The following is a 22,289-nucleotide window of genomic DNA, read 5'->3' as shown; positions in this document are numbered from 1 at the left end:
CAGATTGTAACGTTTAATTTGAAGGTTTGAACAAAAATATCTGATAGAAATTGTAGGAATTGTACACATTTCTTTACAAACACTCCACATTTTAGGAGGTCAAAAGTATTTGGACAAATAAACCAAACCCAAACAAAATATTTTTATTTTCAATATTTTGTTGCGAATCCTTTGGAGGCAATCACTGCCTTAAGTCTGGAACCTATGGACATCACCAAACGCTGGGTTTCCTCCTTCTTAATGCTTTGCCAGGCCTTTACAGCCGCAGCCTTCAGGTCTTGCTTGTTTGTGGGTCTTTCCGTCTTAAGTCTGGATTTGAGCAAGTGAAATGCATGCTCAATTGGGTTAAGATCTGGTGATTGACTTGGCCATTGCAGAATGTTCCACTTTTTTTCACTCATGAACTCCTGGGTAGCTTTGGCTGTATGCTTGGGGTCATTGTCCATCTGTACTATGAAGCGCCGTCCGATCAACTTTGCGGCATTTGGCTGAATCTGGGCGGAAAGTATATCCCGGTACACTTCAGAATTCATCCGGCTACTCTTGCCTGCTGTTATGTCATCAATAAACACAAGTGACCCAGTGCCATTGAAAGCCATGCATGCCCATGCCATCACGTTGCCTCCACCATGTTTTACAGAGGAGGTGGTGTGCCTTGGATCATGTGCTGTTCCCTTTCTTCTCCAAACTTTTTTCTTCCCATCATTCTGGTACAGGTTGATCTTTGTCTCATCTGTCCATAGAATACTTTTCCAGAACTGAGCTGGCTTCATGAGGTGTTTTTCAGCAAATTTAACTCTGGCCTGTCTATTTTTGGAATTGATGAATGGTTTGCATCTATATGTGAACCCTTTGTATTTACTTTCATGGAGTCTTCTCTTTACTGTTGACTTAGAGACAGATACACCTACTTCACTGAGAGTGTTCTGGACTTCAGTTGATGTTGTGAACGGGTTCTTCTTCACCAAAGAAAGTATGCGGCGATCATCCACCACTGTTGTCATCCGTGGACGCCCAGGCCTTTTTGAGTTCCCAAGCTCACCAGTCAATTCCTTTTTTCTCAGAATGTACCCGACTGTTGATGTTGCTACTTCAAGCATGTCTGCTATCTCTCTGATGGATTTTTTCTTTTTTTTCAGCCTCAGGATGTTCTGCTTCACCTCAATTGAGAGTTCCTTAGACCGCATGTTGTCTGGTCACAGCAACAGCTTCCAAATGCAAAACCACACACCTGTAATCAACCCCAGACCTTTTAACTACTTCATTGATTACAGGTTAACAAGGAAGACACCTTCAGAGGTAATTGCAGCCCTTAGAGTCCCTTGTCCAATTACTTTTGGTCCCTTTAAAAAGAGCAGGCTATGCATTACAGAGCTATGATTCCTAAACCCTTTCTCTGATTTGGATGTGAAAACTCTCATATTGCAGCTGGGAGTGTGCACTTTCACCCCATATTATATATATAATTGTATTTCTGAACATGTTTTTGTAAACAGCTAAAATAACAAAACTTGTGTCACTGTCCAAATATTTCTGGACCTAACTGTACACAAAGAAAATAAATGTGTATGACAAAACATGTAATTTCAATAATTTTCTGGGAGAAATGCTTTATTTTCTGGAAAAAGTTCAAGGATGTCAATGGTTTTGTAAATATGCAAAAGTTGGGAGCTGAGAAGAAAACACATGGTAGGTTAGGTTCTGTAACTGATATAGAAACAAGGCCAAAGCTACTATTAGCAGTGTTTGCCTTCTGAATTACAGCTGTGGAATAAGAGGCACACCACACGCTCCATATTTTGTCAAACCTGTCTAGACAGACCCAGCCTATATATGATAAAAGGTCATGAAAGATTTCTATTATTAATACCTTCACATAGACAGTGAGGTCTACTGACCATCCACCATTTTGGCCAAGATAATGTTTCATTAATGATCGAGTTGGCCAAAAAAAACCCCAGAAACTCCCCACAAGGGAAGCCATTTTGTGAACTGTACCCCTTAAGGAACTTATTTGTGATGTAGAGAGCATTTTAAACCATCAGTTGATTAGTATAAATTTATAACGTTGACCTGTGAAAATGAAAAATTATGTTTTTCCCATAAATATTTTCCTTTGCCTTAAATTTCTAATTTTCACAGGTGAAACAGGAAAATAGACCCCCATTATTTCTTGTGCAATTTCTCCAGAGTGAGAAGAAACCTAATATGGGATCGGGATATATAGTTTGGGTATAGAGCAGGGCTCAGTAGGGTGGCAGTGCTGTTCGATTTTTGCAGTGCAAATTTGGTTGGAATAAGTTGCAGATGTCATGTCACATTTGAAGAACCCCTGAAGTAACAAATCAGCAGATACGACCCACAATTGCCCCCCTTTTAGAAACTACACAAATGAAGGAATTTTATAATATTGAGCCGTGAAAATGAAATATTGTGGGTTTTTTCAACAAAATATTTTCTTTACAAAAAATATTTAATTTTTACAGAGCTAACAAGAGAAAATGGAAGGCACAATATTTTCTTCCATTTCCCCTGAGTATGCTGATACCCCATATGTGGTCAGAAACTACTGTCTGGCCATACAAAAGGGTTCAGAACGGAAGGAGCGCCAGTTGACTTTAGGAAACTACTTTCAGGCACAGTGCAAAGCTTCTGAAGGAACAGAGTGCCATAATAGAGTGCAGATCTTACTGGAATGGTTTGCAGGTGCCATATCACATTGGCATAGCCCATGAAGTGCTAGAACAGCAGAACCCCCATAAGTGACCCCATTTTGTAAACTACACCCCTCAATAAATTTATCTAGTGATGCAATGAGCATATTGACAACACATGTTTTCACAAAATGTTATACTATTGGGCTGTGAAGAAAGAATAATTTTGTTTTAGCCCCAGAGGAAAATAGGTAAAAGTAGCCCCATATTTGTTCTATTGAGTGTGGCAATACTCCAGATGTGTCTATACAGTACTGCTTTAGCCACATGACATGGAAAGGAAGAACTGCTATTTCACTTTTTGGGCAGATTTTCACAGAAATGTTTGCAGACTCTATTTGTAGAGCCCCTGAGTGCCAAGAAAGCAGAAACCCCCCTAAAGTGCACATTTTGAAAATTACAGGTTTAGTGATGACTCTGGCTCAATAGGTATTTTTTACACTGTTCACTATGTTGTAAAAATGATAAGGCAGCTTTATTCTTTGGGTTAGTATGATTATTTTGCTACTTTTACAGAAAATTATTTTATAGAAAAAAATGTTTTTGCTTTTCTGTATTTCTGAAAGCTATGACTTTTTTTGTTATTTTTTCTGCTAATGGAGCTGAATGGGGGCTTTTTTTGCACGGGATAAGATGATGTTTTCAGGGATACCTTCGCGTTCGGCTATGTTTTTATGATAAAAAAACAAACCCCATAACATAGTTTTTGCCACTTTTTTTTCACTGTAGGGGTTAAATAGTGTGACACCTTAATGGATCAAGTTGTTAAAAACGTAGTGATACCAAATATGTACCTTTTTGGTTTAGTCTTGTTTTTACATATACAGTTAGGTCCAGAAATATTTGGACAGTGACACAATTTTCGCGAGTTGGGCTCTGCATGCCACCACATTGGATTTGAAATGAAATCTCGACAACAGAATTCAAGTGCAGATTGTAACGTTTAATTTGAAGGTTTGAACAAAAATAACTGATAGAAATTGTAGGAATTGTACACATTTCTTTACAAACACTCCACATTTTAGGAGGTCAAAAGTAATTGGACAAATAAACCAAACCCAAACAAAATATTTTTATTTTCAATATCTTTGTTGCGAATCCTTTGGAGGCAATCACTGCCTTAACCCCTTCAGCCCCCAGCCTGTTTTCACCTTAAAGACCCGGCCATTTTTTGCAATTTTGACCAGTGTCACTTTGACAGGTTATAACTCTGGAACACTTCAACGGATCCTGGCGATTCTGAGATTGTTTTTTCATGACATATTGTACTTCATGTCAGTGGTAAATTTAGGCCGATATGTTTTGCGTTTATTTGTGAAAATTTCGGAAATTTAGCGAAAATGTTGAAAATTTTGCAATTTTCAAAATTTGAAATTTTATGCCCATAAATCTGAGAGATATGTCACACAAAAAAGTTACTAAATAACATTTCCCACATGTCTACTTTACACCAGCGCAATTTTTGAAAAAAAAAAAATTTCCGTTAGGAAGTTAGAAGGGTTCAAAGTTCATCACCAATTTCTCATTTTTCCAACAAAATTTACAAAAAAAAATTGTTTAGGTACCACATCACATTTGGAGTGATTTGAGAAACCTAGGCGACAGAAAATACCCAAAAGTGACCCAATTCTAAAATCTGCACCCCTCACTCTGCTCAAAACCACATCCAAGAAGTTTATTAACCCTTTAGGAGCTTCACAGCAACCAAAGCAATGTAGACGAAAAAATGAAAATTTTACTTTTTTAACACAAAAATGTTACTTTAGCCATAAAAATTAGTATTTTCACAAGGGTATCAGGAAAAATGCATCATAAAATGTATCGTGCATTTTCTCCTGAGTACGCAGATACCCCATATGTGGTGGAAATCAAATGTTTGGGCACACGGCAGGACTCGGAAGGCAAGGAGCGCCATTTGAATTTTTGAGTGCAAAATTAGCTGCACTCATTAGCGGACGCCATATCGGGTTTGAAGACCCCCTGAGGTGCCTAAACAATGGAGCTCCCCCACAAATGACCCCATTTTGGAAACTAGAGCCCTCAAATATTTTTTCTAGATGTTTGATGTGCACTTTGAACCCCTGGGGGCTTCACAGAAGTTTAGAACGTTGAGCCGTGAAAAGAAAAAAAAAAATTTTTACCACAAAACTGTTGCTTCAACCAGGTAGCTTTTTTTATCACAAGGGTATCAGGAAAAAATGCACCATAAAATGTATTGTGCATTTTCTCCTGAGTACGCAGATACCCCATATGTGGTGGAAATCAATTGTTTGGGCGTACGGCGGGGCTCAGAAGAGAAGGAGCGCCATTTCACAGTAAAATTGATTGGAATTATTAGCAGACGCCATGTTTCATTTGGAGACCCCCCTGAGGTGCCTAAACAATGGAGCTCCCCCACATGTGATCCCATTTTGGAAACTAGACCCCCCCCATACAAAAAAAATTAGTTTGGCGAAATAAAAAATACAGACATCAGTAAAAAAAAAAAAAAAAGAGCGCCTGCCACTAAGACCAGTGCCAAACATGAGAGCAATGCACGAGTCTCGCATCGCATCATCCACTGCAGTCTGGAAGCGAGCAACTGCGCTGGATAATGCGATGCGAGAGGGCGGGGCGGCAGATGAGAAAGGGCGCAGCGGATGGAAGATGGGAAAGGGCGCAGCGGATGGAGGAGCGGCAGAGGATGGGAAAGGGCGCAGCGGATGGATGATGGGAAATGGCGCAGCGGATGGAGGAGCGGCAGAGGATGGGGGGGGTGAGATGGGGATACCTACCTTACAGGATGGATCTAGGCAGCAGGATCACAGCAGACAGAAGAGGCAGCAGATGAAGGAGGCAACAGATCGAGGAGGGTGAGAGGGGGCAGTAGATGGAAAATGGGAGAGAGCAGGCAGCAGATCGGGGAGGGGGGCAGAGTCTGATGCGTGAGAGAGATGGCACATGTAGGGGAAGGGAGGGGGGCTTGCAGCACATGTAGGGGGAGGGACGGGGGCTTGCAGCACATGTAGGGGGAGGGAGGGGGGCTTGCAACACATGTAGGGGAAGGGAGGGGGGCTTGCAGCACATGTAGGGGAAGGGAGGGGGGCTTGCAGCACATGTAGGGGAAGGGAGGGGGGCTTGCAGCACATGTAGGGGAAGGGAGGGGGGCTTGCAGCACATGTAGGGGGAGGTTGGGGGGCTTGCAGCACATGTAGGGGGAGGGAGGGGGGCTTGCAGCACATGTAGGGGGAGGATGGCTGGCTTGCAGCACATGTAGGGGGAGGGTGGCTTGCAGCACATGTGCTGCAAGCCAGCCACCCTCCCCCCACATGTGCTGCAAGCCAGCCACCCTCCCCCCACATGTGCTGCAAGCCAGCCACCCTCCCCCCACATGTGCTGCAAGCCAGCCACCCTCCCCCCACATGTGCTGCAAGCCAGCCACCCTCCCCCCACGTGGGGGGAGGGTGGCTTGCAGCACATGGAGGGATAGGTGGTGTGGCGATGGAGAAGGGGCAGCCGATGACGGAGGCGGCGGCCGCCGCCGATCGGGGGCAGCAGCGGCTGAAAAAGGTGGGTGCGACGGCGGCGGGGACAGTGGCGAGCATGGCGGCGGGGACGGCGGTGGATCGGGAGCGGCGGCGGGGACGGCGGTGGATCGGGAGCGGCGGCGGGGACAGCGGTGGAGCGGGAGCATGGCGGCGGGGACGGCGGTGGATCGGGAGCGGCGGCGGGGACAGCGGTGGAGCGGGAGCATGGCGGCGGAGACAGCGGTGCAGCGGGAGCATGGCGGCGGGGACGGCGGTGGATCGGGAGCGGCGGCGGGGACAGCGGTGCAGCGGGAGCATGGCGGCGGAGACAGCGGTGGATCGGGAGCGGCGGCGGGGACAGCGGTGCAGCGGGAGCATGGTGGCGGAGACAGCGGTGCAGCGGGAGCATGGCGGCGGGGACGGCGGTGGATCGGGAGCGGCGGCGGGGACAGCGGTGCAGCGGGAGCATGGCGGCGGAGACAGCGGTGCAGCGGGAGCATGGCGGCGGGGACGGCGGTGCAGCGGGAGCATGGCGGCGGGGACGGCGGTGGATCGGGAGCGGCGGCGGGGACGGCGGTGGATCGGGAGCGGCGGCGGGGACAGCGGTGGAGCGGGAGCATGGCGGCGGGGACGGCGGTGGATCGGGAGCGGCGGCGGGGACAGCGGTGGAGCGGGAGCATGGCGGCGGAGACAGCGGTGCAGCGGGAGCATAGCGGCGGGGACGGCGGTGGATCGGGAGCGGCGGCGGGGACAGCGGTGCAGCGGGAGCATGGCGGCGGAGACAGCGGTGCAGCGGGAGCATGGCGGCGGGGACGGCGGTTGATCGGGAGCGGCGGCGGGGACAGCGGTGCAGCGGGAGCATGGCGGCGGAGACAGCGGGAGCATGGCGGCGGGGACGGTGGTGGATCGGGAGCGGCGGCGGGGACAGCGGTGGAGCGGGAGCATGGCGGCGGAAACAGTGGTGCAGCGGGAGCATGGCGGCGGGGACGGCGGTGGATCGGGTGCGGCGGCGGGGACGGCGGTGCAGCGGGAGCATGGCGGCGGGGACAGCGGTGCATCGGGAGCATGGCGGCGGGGACAGCGGTGAAGCGGCAGCAGCGGCGGGGCAATCGGAGACAGCGGCGGTGAAGCGGGAGCAGCGGCGGGGCGATCGGAGACAGCGGCGGTGAAGCGGGAGCAGCGGCGGGGACAGCGGTGAAGCGGGAGCAGCGGCGGGGCGATCGGGGACAGGGGCGAGCGGCGGGGCGATCGGGGACAGGGGCGGGCGGCGGGGACAACAACTTACCGCTCTCCTCGGCTTCTAGGGACAATCACAGGCCGCAGATCCACATTGATTGGAGAGAGCGGTCACAAGACCGGTCTCTCCAATCAGAGCTGGGGGCGGGTGAAGCATCGATCACCCATCTCCAGCCAATGGCCAGTGCTACAGCAGCACTGATCAGGGCTGGATTTCAATGTTCCAGCCATTTTCAATGGCTGGAACATTACAGTGGCTGTAATTGGCTGAGCGGCGTTCGTCAGCCAATCACAGCCTCTGTAGGTTCGGGGAGGAGGCACCACCCCTCCTGACGTCAGGCAGAGGTCCCCTCCTTCCCGAATCCACCGTTTAAGTAAATAAATTTCACTCCCCGGGGCTCCGGGACCGCGATTTCGCCAGGACGTACTGAGTACGTCATGGGTCGTTTAGCACCATGTCACCATGACGTACTCAGTACGTCCAAGGTCGTTAAGGGGTTAAGTCTGGAACCCATGGACATCACCAAACGCTGGGTTTCCTCCTTCTTAATGCTTTGCCAGGCCTTTACAGCCGCAGCCTTCAGGTCTTGCTTGTTTGTGGGTCTTTCCGTCTTAAGTCTGGATTTGAGCAAGTGAAATGCATGCTCAATTGGGTTAAGATCTGGTGATTGACTTGGCCATTGCAGAAGGTTCCACTTTTTTGCACTCATGAACTCCTGTTTAGCTTTGGCTGTATGCTTGGGGTCATTGTCCATCTGTACTATGAAGCGCCATCCGATCAACTTTGCGGCATTTGGCTGAATCTGGGCTGAAAGTATATCCCGGTACACTTCAAAATTCATCCGGCTACTTTTGTCTGCTGTTATGTCATCAATAAACACAAGTGACCCAGTGCCATTGAAAGCCATGCATGCCCATGCCATCACGTTGCCTCCACCATATTTTACAGAGGATGTGGTGTGCCTTGGATCATGTGCCGTTCCCTTTCTTCTCCAAACTTTTTTCTTCCCATCATTCTGGTACAGGTTGATCTTTGTCTCATCTGTCCATAGAATACTTTTCCAGAACTGAGCTGGCTTCATGAGGTGTTTTTCAGCAAATTTAACTCTGGCCTGTCTATTTTTGGAATTGATGAATGGTTTGCATCTAGATGTGAACCCTTTGTATTTATTTTCATGGAGTCTTTTCTTTACTGTTGACTTAGAGACAGATACACCTACTTCACTGAGAGTGTTCTGGACTTCAGTTGATGTTGTGAATGGGTTCTTCTTCACCAAAGAAAGTATGCGGCAATCATCCACCACTGTTGTCATCCGTGGACGCCCAGGCCTTTTTGAGTTCCCAAGCTCACCAGTCAATTCCTTTTTTCTCAGAATGTACCTGACTGTTGATTTTGCTACTCCAAGCATGTCTGCTATCTCTCTGATGGATTTTTTCTTTTTTTTCAGCCTCAGGATGTTCTGCTTCACCTCAATTGAGAGTTCCTTAGACCGCATGTTGTCTGGTCACAGCAACAGCTTCCAAATGCAAAACCACACACATGTAATCAACCCCAGACCTTTTAACTACTTCATTGATTACAGGTTAACGAGGGAGACGCCTTCAGAGTTAATTGCAGCCCTTAGAGTCCCTTGTCCAATTACTTTTGGTCCCTTGAAAAAGAGGAGGCTATGCATTACAGAGCTATGATTCCTAAACCCTTTCTCCGATTTGGATGTGAAAACTCTCATATTGCAGCTGGGAGTGTGCACTTTCACCCCATATTATATATATAATTGTATTTCTGAACATGTTTTTGTAAACAGCTAAAATAACAAAACTTGTGTCACTGTCCAAATATTTCTGGACCTAACTGTATTTGCTTACTTATTAGCGTAATATTTTTTTTACAATCTTTTAGGTTTTTTTTATTTGATTTTTTACTTTAATCCCTTTATAGGTGATTTAACTTTTGTCTCCTCACTGCCTTAATTCAATACATTTTGCATGCATTGCAATGTATTATAGCTGTCATTTTGACAATGAAAAAATGCTTTTTAGTTGCTTGCTTATATTGTAATATACAGACAAGAGATAAAACCAGGCACTCCAATTCAAGATGAAAATGATTATATGTTTATTAACATGAGTAAAAGAGTCTGGGTGCAAAAGGCCAACATTTTGGCCACATGATGACCTTGTTCACAGCCAGAAGAGGCTACAGGCTGATGCAAGCTGATAAATTATTATATATTGACCTACAGCTGCCATGACAACCATCAGATCCCCACAATTGCATTGTTGGGGTGCCAATGGTGTGAGAGCAGCAGTCCCCTCCTTCTCTTAGCCCTCTAAATACCACAATCGCTATTTATTGCAGCGATTAGAGGGTTAAACAGCCAGGGTTAATCCTACTTATGGCCCTGGCTGTTACAGCAGGACCTCAGCTATCAGCTAAGCTGAGCTCCCAGTGGCGATTTTGCATGTACTGGTTCTGTGCCCGCATAATCACCATAGTGTACTGGTACTTCCATTTGTACTAATTACCTGCGAAGTATTAGATACTGGTTCATCATGTGGAAAAGGGGTTAAAGGGTTGTTCTAATTTTCTTTACTCAGGAGTGCACCATTTCGATGCTGTCACAGGTATGTCACAGGTGACGGACAGTCCTGTGTGTGGTGTCCGGCTATAGAAGGTCACAGTGTTTGGCTACACAAACTGCTCCCTTACCTTCTATAATTCCTGTTTGGTTTTCATCCTTTTCCTTTTAGGACCCTGGGGCGTTGTTCAGCCTGTCAGTTGTTTACCTTGTTTATATAATCCTTCACTTCCTATTTCTTGGTGCTGGTGATATTTGATACATCTTTATCAAGTCTTCAGTGCAAGCAGGCACCTTCCATGCTTCAGAGAATCTTTGTGGTTGTTGCAGCTTCTCTCCCTGAGACAACTAGAGATGAGTTGTTTGTGGTTTTCCCTTGTTTAATATCCCTGTGTGTCCTTTACCACCTATTGAGGTTGACGAATAGCTCATCCCATCCACTCTCTAGCTAGGGCCCAGATCAGTGTCAGCCTAGCATCAGGTATCCAGCTTGGCGTATAGGTGCGGAACCTATTTAGGGTGATGACAGAACCCAGGGTGCAGCAGTAGGCTTGGTCCTGGGGTCACCATCTCCCCCTTCCCTAGACACAGGGTTTCCCTTCCCTTTCACCGTTCGCTTGGTACTTCACCGTACCTAGCGTGACAACTGCCTCTTGGACTGCCAAGGTTCACTTGTGAAGATTGACTGTTCAGACCAGCACCATGGTCACATGGTCTTTGTCTCCAATGCTGTTAGCCCAGACAATTTTGCTTGTTCAGCATCAGAAGAGCACAGGGAGAATGATGCTGGCCAGATCTAGCCATCTTCAGAGCTCTGCTTGCAAGCTGTATAGTAGAGTTTGTAAATGCACTCTGCTTGAATAGAAAGCCAGCCACCGCTGATAGACTGCAGAGGTCGCCAGTAACCACCGTTCTTACTTCTATAAGCTCTTTCTAGTTTTATGTCATTAAGAAGTTGAGACAACCCTTTTAAAACTTTTGCTAGCAAGATGATATACAGTGCAGACCAAACGTTTTGACAGACCTTCTCATTCAAAGAGTTTTCTTTATTTTCATGACTCTGAAAATTGTTGATTGATAGTGAAGGCATCAAAACTATGAATTACCACATGTGGAATGAAATACTTAACAAAAAAGTGTGAAACAACTGAAAATATGTCCTATATTCTAGGTTCTTAAAAGTAGCCACCTTTTGCTTTGATTACTGCTTTGCACACTCTTGGCATTCTCTTGATGAGCTTCAAGAGGTAGTCACCGAAAATGGTCTTCCAACAGTCTTGAAGGAGTTCCCAGAGATGCTTAGCAGTTTGCACTTATTGGCCCTTTTGCCTTCACTTTGCGGTCCAGCTCACCCCAAACCATCTCAATTGGGTTCAAGTCTGGTGACTGTGGAGGCCAGGTCATCTGGCGTAGCATCCCATCACTCTATTTCTTAGTCAAATAGCCCTTACACAACCTGGAAGTGTGTTTGGGGTCATTGTCCTGTTGAAAAATAAATCGTGGTCCAACTAAACGCAAATCGGATGGAATAGCATGCCTTTGCAAGATGCTGTGGTAGCCATGCTGGTTCTGTATGCCTTCAATTTTGAATAAATCCCCAACAATGTCACCAGCAAAGCACCCCCACACCATCACACCTCCTCCTCCATGCTTCACGGTGGGAACCAGGCAAGTAGAGTCCATCCGTTCACCTTTTCTGCGTCGCACAAAGACACGGTGGTTGGATCCAAAGATCTCAAATTTGGACTCATCAGACCAAAGCACAGATTTCCACTGGTCTAATGTCCATTCCTTGTGTTCTTTAGCCCAAACAAGTCTCTTCTGCTTGTTGCTTGTCCTTAGCAGTGGTTTTCTAGCAGCTACTTTACCATGAAGGCCTGCTGCACAAAGTCTCCTCTTAACAGTTGTTATAGAGATGCTGCTAGAACTCTGTGTGGCATTGACCGGGTCTCTAATCTGAGCTGCTGTTAACCTGCGATTTCTGAGGCTGGTGACTCAGATAAACTTATCCTCCGCACCAGAGGTGAGTGACTCTGGGTCTTCCTTTCCTGGAGCGGTCCTCATGTGAGCCAGGTTCTTTGTAGCGTTTGATGGTTTTTGCCACTGCACTTGGGGACACTTTCAAAGTTTTACCAATTTTTTGGACTGACTGACCTTCATTTCTTAAAGTAATGATGGCCACTTGTTTTTCTTTACTTAGCTGCTTTTTTCTTGCTGTAATACAAATTCTAACAGTCTATTCAGTAGAACTATCAGCTGTGTATCCACCAGACTTCTGCACAACACAACTGATGGTCCCAACCCCATTTATAAGGCAAGAAATCCCACTTATTAAACCTGACAGGGCACACCTGTGAAGTGAAAACCATTTCCGGTAACTACCTCTTGAAGCTCATCAAGAGAATGCCAAGAGTGTGCAAAGCAGTAATCAAAGCAAAAGGTGGCTACTTTGAAGAACCTAGAATATAATACTTATTTTCAGTTGTTTCACACTTTTTTGTTAAGTATTTCATTCCACATGTGTTTATTCATAGTTTTGATGCTTTCAATGTGAATCTACAATTTTCAGATTCATGAAAATAAAGAAAACTCTTTGAATGAGAAGGTGTGTCTAAACGTTTGGTCGGTACTGTATATTTTGTGATGTCCCAAGGAAGAAGAATATTTTCTTAATATTAGTAACTCTTAATACTTACACTATATATAAGTGTTGTTGTTTTTGTAGTGCTCGCTGTGGTAGAAGTCGCTGTACTCATCACTTGTGTACTTGGGGCTGTGCTGTTATCTAGGGAGCAATAAGATTAATAATAGGTAATATCACAAAATTAATCATTTACAATACGTTCATCTCTATTTTAGTGTCCTCTTTCCCCTAAAGGTACCAGTTGTTTTATCAAAACACGATTATTGGATTTCAATGAGTGGCTGCCCTGAAATGTAAGGGGCAGTATCGGCAAAACCTACCTCGCACTGAACCTAACAGTACATATAGCTCTCAGTATATGAATTGAAGTCACTAGGATGGCCGTATGCTATTTACAATAATGTAGGTCTTTCCATTGCATGTCTCTATAGACTATTATTGCCTATAACCAATAAGCATTTTTGCAGTGCTTTTCCTCTATTGTTTATGCTGTATATTTATCAATAAATTGATAATTAGGTGTTACCAGTCCTCTTGTCAACAAAGTGTGTGACTATACAGTCTTCCAACTCTGATTGGACAATGTCGGGGTGTTAACTGTAAAGAGCCCAAGTTAATGACACAGTTCTAGGAGTAATAACTAAGGAACAGCACAACACAGAGATATAGAAAAGATGCTCAAGAATTTATTTTTCAAGACGGATGACCAGTAGTTACTAAAATAGACATTGACAAGTCTTCTTTAAAGTGAAATTGAATAAGTTGTCATATGTTTGTAAATTAATAATAACAATTTGTCTGGATATTATATTACTTGTATTCTGCATTGTTCACCAGTTTTCCCATTTCAGTCTGTCCTGTATCTGTAATTTGCAGTTGTCTCTGAGCTAGTGGCTCTAGGCTAGCTGCTATGATAGCTCTCATACACAATATTTGAAAACAGAGGGATTTCTGCATGTTGTTAGTTAAGGACAAACTCAGAAGCAGCAGCATAGAAGATATCATAAAGCAATACTGAGCACTGTAGCTGTGAATCCAGCTCTGGTATAAGCTAACTTAATAAGTTTAGTACAATCCTCTTGTTTCTCACTCTGCTCCACTCTCCTGCCTCAATAGGGTTTAATACTAATAGGCTTTGTAACCTGACACTTCACTGTGTTGGTAGTCCATCTTGTTTTGACCAAGATGCATTTGAGTATTTTTTCAGAGGGCGGTGGTCAGTTCAGTAAGTTGGCAGCAGAAGACAAAATGGCTCATAAGTGGAGTAAAAAAGTATATTTCTCTGATAAGTTACAGTCACGAGATGACGCCGCAGGACCGGAGTGATATCGAAAAAAGGTAAAGACACCAGACCAAAGACAGGGTACTTGGTTATAAAGCATCCATCGGAGTAGAAAGTCCACGGCACATCCAGTAAGTTTCCCAAAAGTGCTTTATTTTATTTCCATTTGTGCATTAAAAGAGCGGGCAAAGAACCGGGTGCAGGTCTCTATAGGACGACGGCCGTTTTGTACCTCTTGGTACTTCAACGATTCCACCAAAATAAAGTACTTATGGGAAACTTACTGGATGTGCCGTGGACTTTCTACTCCTATGGATGCTTGTAAACGTCATCTGCCTTCTTTCCACGTGTACCGGAGACCCACATAACGGAAGGAATCGACCAGCACACGCCTCCCTGGCACCGCAAGGAGCTCAGCAAGGTAGTGCAGAACCGCATTCTTGTTTGTTGGACTTGGTTATAAAGCACCACGCCAGCATTGAGAAAATAAATTCTGGCGTGGTGCTTAAACACTAGAACTACTGAGGTAGTCATTTTGACTACTTTGCACCATGTATTTCTATATAGGTGTCACAAGTCCAGTAGTTCTATTGTTAAGCCTAGGTCTGCTGTTTTACTTAGATGTGGTTATACATTTATTATATATTTTTCTAGAGTTGCCTTCATACCGTTGTTAGTTGTGCATGCTGATGAATTGCAGCAGCGTATGGTGCATCCCACTTGTACTGAATTATTACACATGTGGTGGATACAATGTGGATCACACATAGACTCGTAAAAGGAACTGTTGTGTTGTACCATCTGGAATAAGAAGGAAAAATTGTTCTTATCATTTGTAATAAAGTAACTACTACTGTATCAATGGATGTCAGACAGAGAAGATATATAATTGCCCCTTCAGTAGTTTTCCAAATACAATTTTACAGATCTTCTTAAAACATAAAAATGTGTGACGATTGTAATAATACTTTTAGTAATAATGATAATGAGAATTATTAGTAATGCATACATTAGTGATTTAAATTCAACAGCTAGCTCGGACAGCATGAAAACAACTGTGCGGCACAAAGGTAACTAATATAATGAAAATTATTAAAATATTACTTTTTTGCTATGGTGGTGAGGCTTCAGTCGCCACAGATTATTGCACTCAACATTGGGTGTAATGCTAAACCCGGTTCCTGAGGAGGTCAGTCCCGATTTCACCACATTACACACTCAAATACACACCAGATTGCCCTATTCCCACTGGGGACTGGGCTAGGGTCGGGTAATGGGTGATAAAGGGGTCACCGACAGAGAGGCATTTACAGGATGCCCTCAACAGGGGCCCCAGTCCCGCTAGCTTAGGACCTGGGAGGGGGGAGGTGCAGCTAGTAAGGGGAGTCAAGAGCCAACACAACAGTTAGGGAGTTCTCCAGCAGGAGAGCAGCGGAGCAGACGTGCCTTACAGGTGCTCCGGTGGGAAGAAAGTTCACACGGAAGAAAGTGGAAAGAAGAGGAGAAAGTTCACTCGGTTGCCATGGGGAGAGTGAACCTGCTCCCCTTGGAACCGCCACCACACAGTGCGGCAGGACCCTAGGGATGATCATACTTCACGTTGGTTTTCCAGAATCTGCCTGGATGGGGAAAGTTTCAAGCTTCCCTGTCCACATAGCACCCGACAGCACAGTGCCATATAGGATCTGGAGCCTCGTTTCAAGCCGGACCCCACATCGGAACCGTGGCACCTGCAGATAGGGACAAGAGTACATCTCATGAAACCCAGGGTCCCCCTGTAGCTTCAAGCCAGGGGATCCACAGACAGGCGTTAGAAGGAGAAACCCACCGAACACCAAACCGGACTGATATCTAAAGGGATTCGGGTTCGACGGAGCCCATCATAGCAAGTGACCAGTATTACCTGGGTGAGCGGCATTGTACAAAAGTGAGTAAACAATCTGGAGCCGCAGCTATAGACTCTGACTTATTATTATACGTACTGCCGCTCCGAGCCACCAGTACTACTCCCCTCATCATCCTCCCCGGGGCCCACTCTACCTGTGGAGAGCAATACCATCCCTGGCTGCTACTACTATCTGCCCTGGAGGACAACAACAGCAGCAGCGGCCCATTCCCTGGCCGCATACCACAGGTGGCGTCACGACAAACACCTCACAACTACTACCCCCAACATCCTTCCCCAGCCATCTTCTGTACGCCTCGGGGCAACAGAGCCGGGCTGACCATGACAGTCGACGGCCTGGCGATGAGTAGGTTAAATGCACCTGCCCCGTGTGGCGCTACATTGGCATTATGTAGTCAGCACTCAGATATATACTTTTCTCTGTTGTATATCAATTTATCATGAAAAAATCAATAATATATTTTCTCAAAATAAAGAGAGTACAACGTCCAAATCACATCAAAATTAATTTTATTACATAACAAAAAAATAAATAAACAATTATTCCTACACCGATAAAAGAGATATATGCAGAGAATCAATATGATGACGGGACTAGCAGCATACAAAAACATGGCATACGTTTTTTATAACCATCCAGATAAAGTGACATGTGCCTGAAAGATCAATAAAAACTACTCCGGATACCAATGCCCACTCCAAATAAAGTGTACATAGTGCCCAAATTGCACATATCCCACTAATGAGGTAGATAGGAAAGCAGAATCCAAAGCTGTTATAAAGTGAGCAATCAGCTAGTCACTCCCAGAGGTTTACCAGACATAACATGCCACCTCCCGGCAAAAACCATTATATTACGATGTAATGATCAAAGCGGAGGCACACTCTATCGTGTACGTATCAGATACAATATATGAGCTGTAAGTATAGTAGCATACTCGTTACACCGCACACCGCAATGAAAATAAAGTATATGTTAGGGAATTACCTTAAGGAGGATATAACATGTGCTGCAGTCCTGAACAACCCGACGCGCGTTTCTCACCCGGCTTCAACAGGGGGCGTGCCGGACAAGAGGAAACACAGGGATTAAGTACTCATATTCCACCAATCAAGGTGGAACCATGATCTTCCCGGAACTGAATGAAGGGCGCATTTTATGGGACCAACCTGCGTTGCTGCACAACTTCCGGTGCTTGACACGCAGGTTGCATTCCATGGCCGCCTAACAGGAAGTCCTTTTTGCTGAGGGCGGTAAAAGGCTGACGCGAGCGCTGCGGATCTCCTTGATTGGTGGAATATGAGTACTTAATCCCCGTGTTTCCTCTTGTCCGGCACGCCCCCTGTTGAAGCCGGGTGCGAAACGCGCGTCGGGTCGTTCAGGACTGCAGCACATGTTATATCCTCCTTAAGGTAATTCCCTAACATATACTTTATTTTCATTGCGGTGTGCGGTGTAACGAGTATGCTACTATACTTACAGCTCATATATTGTATCTGATACGTACACGATAGAGTGTGCCTCCGCTTTGATCATTACATCGTAATATAATGGCTTTTGCCGGGAGGTGGCATGTTATGTCTGGTAAACCTCCGTGAGTGACTAGCTGATTGCTCACTTTATAACAGCTTTGGATCCTGCTTTCCTATCTACCTCATTAGTGGGATATGAGCAATTTGGGCACTATGTACACTTTATTTGGAGTGGGCATTGGTATCCGGAGTAGTTTTTATTGATCTTTCAGGCACATGTCACTTTATCTGGATGGTTATAAAAAACGTATGCCATTTTTTTGTATGCTGCTAGTCCCGTCATCATATTGATTCTCTGCATATATCTCTTTTATCGGTGTAGGAATAATTGTTTATTTATTTTTTTGTTATGTAATAACATTAATTTTGATGTGATTTGGACGTTGTACTCTCTTTATTTTGAGAAAATATATTATTGATTTTTTCATGATAAATTGCTTGTGTTCATGGGAGTGTCCTAATATTGATTGACCGTTTCTAAGTTTATTTACTCTGTTCTATATCAGCCTAGAAAAGTGTCTGTTTAAGATTAAAAGTGCATGACTGTTCTTTCTGGTAGCAACACACTAGTGCTATTCACTTGTATAACCTGGCTGCAGAAGGACACGCTGTCTGTGGACAGACGTTTTGCTATTTTAACAAGGGAACAGACATATATTTCAAATAACCCATTCAACATACTTTTAGAGAATTTGCAACATCATTCTGCCCCTTTCTGTAAAATGTAACTAAAAACACTCAAAAATAATTGGATAAGAATTTGTGATGGGTAGAGTCACAGATAACCGGGACTGGTGGACCTAACCAGAATAAAAAAAATCCGGTTCTGGAATTGATCCCGGTTATCTGGCCGGATACTTGTTCCTATATAAGTTTATGGGGACCAGAATGCGGCTATTAAAAATGGCGGTAGAAGGTATAGGGGGATAGGAGCAAGTAGGCTGTACTTACCGAGGTTTCAGGGTGGCTGTAACTGCTCCCATGGCAACTCATTCATTTCCGGGGCAGCTCATTTACCTTAATGCATATGCACTGATTTCCCAGCCCAGTAGCATCTGTGATTGGCTGCAGTCAGATGCGCCCCCACCCTGAGTGTCATTGTGTCAGCTGATTGCTTTCAATCACAGATGCTATATACATCTGTCAAGGTATAAAGATAAATAAATAAAATATTTGGCATAGGGTCCCACCATATTATGACACCCAGCACACAGGTTGCAGCCCCCAGCCATGCACTTATCTTGGCAGTGTATCAAAATAAGTGGAACCATTGGAACCATATGCGTTTTTTTTTGTTTAATTATTTAAATAATTTTTAAAAATCTGCGTGTGGTACCCCCAATTTTGATACCGAGCCATGATAAAGCCTGACAGCTAGGGGCTGGTATTCTGAGGCTGGGGAGAGCCATGCTTATTGTGCCCCAACCAGCCTAAAAATAGGATTAAGTTATCAAGACTCCATGATACCATAATAGTCATAACTGCGGTCAGAGTCAGTCACCAATAGGTCACATGCCGCAAGCACGAATTCCATGTAAACATATGAAAAACAGGAGAAAAAGGAATAAATTGTGCAAATATTTTATTTTGAAAAAGAGGAACAAAAGGGGGTTCGAGTAGATATACATAAAACATTGAGTGATTAAAAACATACAAAAGTGGGAGCTGGGTGTGGGCATATAAAACACATATTATACGTAGCTGTAATTAAAGAAGATGGGTACACGAAAAACAGGTATAAATAAGAAGAGTATTATAAAGACTGCAGGCAGAATACTATATTAAAGTGTCAGTGCACATCCAAGATATCTCAAAGAGAGAATAAGCAGTAGAATGCCTGTGTGTTAAGTGATGATTTCTAAAGTGTCAAATGCATAAATAGCCTGATGCACAAGGCATAATAACCACACCATTAAGTATAGGTACCCACCAGTAAAGTGCAATTTTGTAGATGTCAGTAACAAAGGCCCAGACAGCCAGGTCCCAGGAAGGAGAGTGCCCCCCAACCCACCGACACGTGTTTCGCTGTCAGGGAGCCAATGCACCCCATTAGCTTCATCAGGGAGGGAGAGAATGGCATAAGCGCTTCACTAGAACAAATACATTTAAATAGCCCGCCCTGCACTATTTCTGCCCACGTCATCCACTTGATTGACGCATGCGCAAATGTCCGCCCCACCATTGCGGGCGGGTGAGCCGTTAGACGGACACGGCGCACGCGTGGGAGTGGAGACGCGTCATTCCGCCGGTGTCCAGCGATGATGCAGAGGCCAACAGCGCATGCATTCAGAGGGATGACGTGCGCGACAGGCACAGATGGTGATAGCAGGTAAACATAGACCGGAACTGTCATGAGAAAAGTAGGCTATAATAGTACAAAGTGTTGCCAAAGGGAAAGGAGAACATGCCATATTATATATACACATATATGGCAAGAACAGGAGTATACATAAATTCCCTGTCACTTCAAGGGCAGGGGAGATATTCATTTCGTTCTTTATCCATAACATAAGGGGGCAAAGTCATCCAATGGAGCAATCTTCAATATGTCGGTCTCTCAAGACAGAATAGATGGCAAATAATCGAGGTATATATTAAATAAGAAAAAGATATAGCACTTTTAGTGAAGGGCATATAACATGTGCTTGTGCCAGGGAGAACAAAAGAATAAAGAAATTTTAAAACCATAAAACAAATATGCATATCATAATAAAAGAGGGGTTGATAAAGATGGGCAGCATACTACAGAAATGTTACGAAACGAATAGTTTCGATCAGTCCCTTGGTGACCAAGGTGTCAAGGATGCTGATCCACCCGGCCTCACATTAAGCCAACTTTTTTTTAGGTCACCACCTCTGGATCCGCCACTTACCACGTCGATACCCCTTATCTCCAACTTAGAGGAGTCGCAGGAGTGAAACGCCTTGAAATGTCGAGGAATGTTTTTTAAGAAGGTATTATCATTGGCAGATCTAGCTGCCTCAATGTCACGTACTTGCTCCCTGACCCTAATGCGGAACCCACGGGAAGTAAGCCCTACATTAATCAGGAAGCACGGACATGTAGCGTAGTATATCACATTTGTGGTACCACAGGTGATGTATCTCCCTATGTCAAAGCGTCTCACTCCACCTGAAGACGAAAAAGTCATAGTATGAACTACGTTCCTACAGGCCATACAGTGTCCACATTTGTAACAGCCTGTTGAATGGGGGTCAGTGCTGATAGGATAATGGACAGGAGGCACATAGTGACTGTTCACCAAGATATCTTTAAGATTCCGGGAACGTTGTGCCGTCATGAGTGGGGGTCAGGACGTCCGATGGAATGGGATCCGATAGAATGGGATCAGATAGAAGAATAGGCCAGTGCCTGTTCAAAATGTCCTTCATGGCACCCCACTCATGATTGTACGTCCCGATAAATCTAACTTCAGGCTCCAGATGTTCCTTTTTAGACGTATACGAGAGAAGCTGGGATCTGGGTGTCTTTTTGGCTTTGACATAGCACCTCTTAATAGCTCTATTGCTATAACCACGATCATGGAAGCGGCATTTGAGATCCAAGGATTGGGCTTCAAATGTTTGGTCTGACGAGCAGATCCGTCTTATACTTAGGAATTATCCAGTCGGTATGGCTCGGATAGTAGAGGGGGTATGGGCAGATGAAGCATGCAGCAGTGCGTTGACAGAAGTGTCCTTACGGAAAACGTCTGTTTGAATAAGACGATCCGGGCCTACTTCAATCTTGATGTCTAGGAAGTCAACTGCTGCTATGCTTATAAGTAAGTTTGATATTAAGATCATTACAATTAAGTTGCTCCATAAAAAGTTTGAGTTGCCCCACAGTGCCCTGCCAAAAAATTAAAACATCGTCAATGTATCTTAGCCAGCATTGCAGATGGGCGCTGGCACCGGTGCCTCCATCACCGAAAACCAACCTCTCCCAGAAACCCAGGAAGAGGTTGGCATACAAAGGCGCACAGGCCGCGCCCATCGCAGTGCCCCACCTCTGAAGATAAAATTGATCCTTGAAAAGAAAAAAATTGTGAGTAAGGTCAAAGTGGAGCAACTCGATAATTAGATCCCCCATCCTGACACACCGACTGTCCAACCCAAGGAAAAAGCGGACCGCTGCCAAACCATCCTCATGTTCAATGCTGGTGTATAGACTTTCAATATCTGCTGTGACTATGAGGACATCCTCTTCCACAAAGATGCTGTCAATCCTATTCAGGACGTCCGTAGTGTCCTTGACAAAAGAGGGGAGTGTCTCAACAATAGGTTTTAAATAGTGATTGATGAACTTACAAATTGGTTCACTCAACCCCTCTATATCCGACACAATCGGACGCCCCGGAGGGTTGTCAGCATCTTTGTGGATTTTGGGTAAAAAGTATAAAGTTGGTATTTTAGAGGATGTATTAAGGAGCCCCTCCATCATCTTTTTGGTGATAATGCCTTTTTCGAACGCCGCCTCCAGTATACGTGCCAGTTCTTTGGTAAAGCAAGATAAAGGACTATGTGAGAGCTTTATATAAGTGTCCCTGTCCCTCAGCTGTCGTAAGGCCTCCCTCTCATATTTATCGACAGCCCAGATCACCACGTTTCCTCTCTTGTCCGCTGCCTTATGACGACATCTTTATATGATCTCAATTCTTCCAGGGCCCGTCGTTGTCTATGTGTAAGATTATCAAATTTCCTTCTTGTGGAGATTTTCTTGAAGTCATTCATGATGAGCCTGGTAAAAATGTCTATTGCTGGGCACAGGGACAAGGGAGGGAACCTGGTTGATCTGGGTAGAAGTGCCTTGGGAAACGGACCTGAAGTGGTTGTCTCCTGTTCTTGTAGGAGATCCTCTAGAGCCTGAAGAGCCATGCTTATTTGGC

At 44.9% G+C, this 22,289-nt stretch overlaps 1 protein-coding gene across 1 annotated transcript in view; it reads right to left on the bottom strand.

Moving 5' to 3' along the window:
* Nucleotides 1-22,289, bottom strand: part of LOC142291494 (uncharacterized) — a 216,824-nt gene that overhangs the window by 11,564 nt on the left and 182,971 nt on the right. Inside the window, exons 7-8 of the mRNA XM_075336057.1 lie at nt 14,630-14,762; nt 12,732-12,820 (exon numbers count right to left, since the gene is read on the bottom strand). Of these exons, the coding sequence (XP_075192172.1) occupies nt 12,732-12,820; nt 14,630-14,762 (222 nt within the window). The remainder of the gene's footprint in view (nt 1-12,731; nt 12,821-14,629; nt 14,763-22,289) is intronic.

Source organism: Anomaloglossus baeobatrachus, chromosome 2 (genome assembly GCF_048569485.1).
Source record: "Anomaloglossus baeobatrachus isolate aAnoBae1 chromosome 2, aAnoBae1.hap1, whole genome shotgun sequence".
In the NCBI taxonomy this organism is placed as follows: domain Eukaryota; kingdom Metazoa; phylum Chordata; class Amphibia; order Anura; family Aromobatidae; genus Anomaloglossus; species Anomaloglossus baeobatrachus.
Note: the sequence above shows the minus strand (reverse complement) of the source record. Positions and strands in the feature narration are given on the sequence as shown.